Consider the following 4,790-nt stretch of genomic DNA (forward strand, 5'->3'; position numbering starts at 1 on the left):
TACAAACCCACTTTGATCTTTTTATTACAGACCCCTGAGAAGCAAAACAAGATGCTATTTTTGTTCTGGGACACTACCCAAATTACCTTTATAGCACGGATCTAATTCTTTCCTTGAGTACAACCAAGACAAGAAGCACGCTGGGAATTCCTGTTTACACACTGTTTCTAATATTTACCTTTCCTCCCCTCTTCTTTTCTGAGAGATTATTTTTTTGACATGTCCTTTACAAACAGGTGCCTGAATTGGCTGCTGTTGAGTCCTTTGAGATTTGCTCTTTTGAAATGCAGATTTGCATTTCAGACCTGGCCTATGTAACTTACTTATTTTTGGTGGAATTTATTCAAACCACGGTTATTTTATGGAGTCCACAGGAGTCCAGAGAATATGTAACAGAAGTTAAAATGCAAATAAAGTTTAGATGAGAGTAATGTAAACAAGGTTAACTCAAAAAGAACACGATACCACTGAACTTAAAAAGACTACCGCATACTCCAACTACAATTTAAAGGACAGCTTTAGAAATCTATTGCTGGAAGACAATATAGACAAAATTTAGTATCACAGTAAACTTTAATATTTCAATCTCTTAAAACACAAATAAGTGTGCATTTGTACATGAATAAATTTACAGAGCAAAGTTAAGATTAAGAAAGATTAAACTGCATCATGAAGTCACTGTATCTTCAGCAGACATCATCGGGCATCAAAAACCACCACTGGAATAGTGCAGTTAAAGAAAAAAAATGTGGTTGAAAAAAGATGGGGGGGAAGAGAGACTGTCTAAATCTAAAGTCACAACTAACTATATAAAAGCATTTCAAAACTCATCTTTAATTAACTCCACAGCATCTTTCTTTTCTTAAAAGGCTGAATAATATCAACAGTTCATAGCATGTCACCCAGCAGACTATCATAGCTTATTATATTTTGCATAGAAAATGTGAAAAAGAGACAGTGCCAGGAAAAAGTACAATGTGCCCAATCACACTGCAGAGATTTCCCTGTAGTACTTTGCTCTACTATACTGATTTCTGGCCTTGAAAGATTCTTACATCATTACTCTAATCTTCCATTCTATTTCCCTTATATAGCTTGTCTTCATCCACACCTTCCCAAATACTGTCAAGTGCATGTGTAAAAGGATACATCTTTTTGTCCTTTTCTTGTACATTATTCTGTAGCCACATTCTCTGCATCTGATGGGATCTCTTGCCTTTATTTCATTTTCCGTATGACATTCTGATGTGATGAAGATAAAGGGTGTGAGTAAACAAAACCAACTTTGTTAATGTGTAGATAACTTTCAAAAGTCATAACAGTCAAATTCCTATTTGTGGCAAACAAACATAACAAAAGACAACTGTAGTGAATTTGTAGCAAGAGCTGAATGGTATCAAGATACTGTGCAAAAAAAGAAATTAACAATCTTCAATAATATTAAGATCAAAGAGGATCTTGCTAAAAATCACCAGATTATTACTGTACAAAATATATTCTGCTCTTTATACAACTAGACTGCCTACTAATTAAATCTTAAGCTCATTCTCCCAAACCCCCAAGTTTATTTTCTTAAAAGACAAAATATTTCAGATATTCCCAGAGTGATGCCTCAAAATCATCAATTCTTCAGTTGTTGTCTTATGTGTAGATGACAGAGAATTCGACTACTGCACTTCAAGAAAAGCTGAGTAACCATTTAGCATTTTCAAAAAACTCTGAGATGCACTAAATAGAAGTCCACTATCTGCACCACAAGCAGACCCTTGGAGAAAGCACCCTCTGGAGGTGAGGGACCTCCACACAGTAACCTCCACAAGCTCTCATGAATTACTTCCACATCGCTATCCAAATACACCCCATGTATGTGGCACCATCAGTGTGTAAAGCTTTAAAGAACATTAGGATCCACGCTACAACTATTTGTATTTACGTACTCTTCAGTAGAATGGTTATGCAGTTTTCATTATTAAAACACCAAATCTCCAGTAGCAACTAAAAAATTCACTGATGTCTTTTCTTTACCTCCACAAATGTAAATCATTGGCTGCTGCTTTGGAGGCTGAACATCCTTCTGAGAATCCATGCTCTAAACAAAACACACATGCACATCAAGTATTTTTTTTAGTTACTTTTTCAAGGCATACATAATGTTTCAATATCTCAATCTAACGCTCAGCTTCTCAAAACCAAAGTAACATCAGGTTTCTCAGAGCTTTACCAATCTGGTATAGAAAACCTCCAAAGATCATAGAATCATACAATAGTTTGGTTGTAAGGGCCCTCCACAGGTCATCCAGTCCAACCCCCCCTACAATAAGCAGGGACATCTCCAATTAGATCAAGTTGTCCAGAACCACATCCAGCCTGGCCTTGAATGTCTCCGGGGATGGTGCATCCACCACCCCTCTGGGCAACCTGTGCCAGTATTTTGCCACCCTCATTGTAAAAATTTTTCTTCACATCCAGCCTGAATCTTCTCTCTTTTAGTTTAGAACCATTACCCCTCATCCTATCGCAATAGGCCCTGCTAAAATGTCTCATCTTTTTTATAGGCCCCTTTTAAGTACTGAAAGGCTGCAATAAGGTCTCCCCGGTCTTCTCTTCTCCAGGCTGAACAAGCACAACTCTCTCAGCCTTTCCTCATAGCAGAGGTGCTCCATCCCCCTGATCACTTTTGTGGCCTCCTCTGGACCGTCTCCAACAGGCCCATGTCTTTCCTGTACTGAGGACTCCAGAGCAGACAGCACAACATTTTCTATTTAACAGGATTTTAAACATTAAAGCCCAATTTATAATATTTTCTTTCCTACCTCCTGCCAATGCCCTACTGGAAACATAAAAAGAAATTATTTCTTATGTATCACTATTATCAACAGTGCTATCATAAAACAAGATAAGCCTTGTTGTATTTCCCCCCCTCTGATACAACACTACCTAACTAATCTACCTTTTCATTGATCTAAGGAATTATAAAACCTGGGAACAGACTGTAGGTAGAAGAGTAAGAGGAATAAAAAAAAAAAAAAGGGAGGGGGAGGGGCAGAGACAAGAAATTCCACCCTCAGAATCCTAACATAGGTTTGCACGATTACCAAACTGATCAAGAATTTGGTAACTCAGTGCTACTTTTCAGGCACTTCTTAATGCCCTATGACGTTTTTGATTGTTTGGATTTAAAGACAAGCATTCCTTCACAGTATCAGACTAAATAGTTACATATCCTCCACTAACATGCTATCCAGCTTTAAGTAATCCTATTCTAACACATAAATATGGCTGCAACCATAAGTTTCAAGGTTGCTACTGTAACCACTAGAGAGATAATCACCACTTTTTCCCACACAATTCAAGTCTAGACTAGGATGTGAATATCTCCTTGTACATGTTTTTATAATCTTCTGAGGTAGCCATTTTCTATGTCACTGTTCTGCCTGACAGAGGAGATAAAGATTTCTAACCCTTATGCCAGTGAATAGCATTCATGATGCTTCCTTATAAGCATGACTCTTGGATGCTTTTGCTTAATATTACAGTAAGGATTATTTCCCTATATTCCCAGTTTTTTTGAGCTACGGTCTTGAAAATAGGACAGGCTTGACAGAAGCAGTTCATCCTTTGTTTAAGAGTCTGATCAGTACCTAACAAACCACCTTGTTAAAATTCCATTATGCCACTCCATTTGAGAGAACTGGAGATAATTCATTAAACTCTACAGCTTTCAAGTAACATTTTTCTCTACCTTAACCACAGTGGCATCTTGATCCACATGTGTTATAACCTTTTTGTGTCATTACATTATAGTAAGATATACTATAGTAATTCATTAGCACTTGAAAAGAGCATCTTCCAAAACAGAGCTGAACTATGGGAGGACCACAACTGCAGTGGCACACTGAGTCAGTGCTGCTCATGCAGCAAAAGAATACTGCTACCAAAGACAGCCGTGACGTGCAGCTGTGTATTTTGCAGCGAGGCGCCATGGGTTGGCCGGCCTCCACGTACCCTGCAACTGCAAGTACTGCCGAGGTGCCACAGCCGAAAGGCACAGCGATGCACCCGGGTGCAGCCGCCATCTACCGCCAAGACGCGGGGCGCCGGCAGCGTTATCACGTACCTGTGAGAGGCAAACCCGCTGCTTCACGTCCCGCAGCGCCCACGGAGGAGGACGGCCAGCCGGCCTTCCTCAGCCGCAGGCACTCCGGCCCGCCCCAATCCCGCACCGGGGCCTCCCCTACCCTCCCGCGGGGCTTTAACGCAGGAGGGAAGGCCGAGGCTAGGCCAGGCCTTTCCCTACTTGCCACGTCCCCGCTCCCGCTCCCGCTCCGAAAGGGACCACCGGCTCCGACGGGATGATCCCAAAACCCCCAGGCAGCCCCGACCGCCACTCGCCTCCACAGCAACTCCACCCGCCTCGCTGTGCTCTCGGCGCCGGCTGATGACGACACAGCGCGCGCCGGTGCCGCCCCGCACACCGGGGCGTGCCGCTCTGGTGCCGGCCAGCAGAGCAGCGGGGACGCGAGAGCCGCGGCCCGGCCGGCTGGTCCCGGCAGCTCCAGGCTCCTTTCCGCTGGGTAGTGAGGCCGAGAAAGTAACAAATGCTTTTATAACGGCCGTGCGCGTTAACCGCTTTGAGGGAAAGCAGAGAATATTCGGTGGCATTTCTTAAATGTTTAAGCTTTCGGCTGAACCGCATCGCCGGTGTGCGAAGAAGACAGCGGGCGGTGCAGAGAGACAAGATCCAGCGCACCCGGCGTTTCTGTGTGTCGGCGCCCCACCGGCTGTGCGTG

At 42.7% G+C, this 4,790-nt stretch overlaps 1 protein-coding gene across 3 annotated transcripts; it reads right to left on the reverse strand.

Annotated features, from left to right (window-relative positions):
• POLR2K (RNA polymerase II subunit K) lies at positions 1-4,547 on the reverse strand. Of its 3 annotated transcripts, XM_030504383.1 has the most exons (5): positions 4,393-4,434; positions 4,006-4,117; positions 2,026-2,089; positions 1,150-1,242; positions 1-719 (listed from the first exon to the last, which is right to left on the reverse strand). In XM_030504383.1, the coding sequence occupies exons 3-5, from the start codon at positions 2,084-2,086 to the stop codon at positions 697-699; spliced, it is 177 nt and encodes a 58-aa protein (XP_030360243.1). In that variant the 5' UTR covers positions 2,087-2,089; positions 4,006-4,117; positions 4,393-4,434; the 3' UTR covers positions 1-696. The 3 variants fall into 3 exon arrangements, with proteins under 3 accessions (XP_030360243.1, XP_030360225.1, XP_030360234.1); XM_030504365.1 differs by lacking the exon at positions 4,006-4,117 and having other exon boundaries at positions 4,393-4,547; XM_030504374.2 differs by lacking the exon at positions 4,006-4,117 and having other exon boundaries at positions 4,118-4,434.
• Positions 4,548-4,790: the final 243 nt, after the last annotated feature.

This window comes from Strigops habroptila, chromosome 1 (assembly GCF_004027225.2).
Source record: "Strigops habroptila isolate Jane chromosome 1, bStrHab1.2.pri, whole genome shotgun sequence".
In the NCBI taxonomy this organism is placed as follows: Eukaryota; Metazoa; Chordata; class Aves; order Psittaciformes; family Psittacidae; genus Strigops; species Strigops habroptila.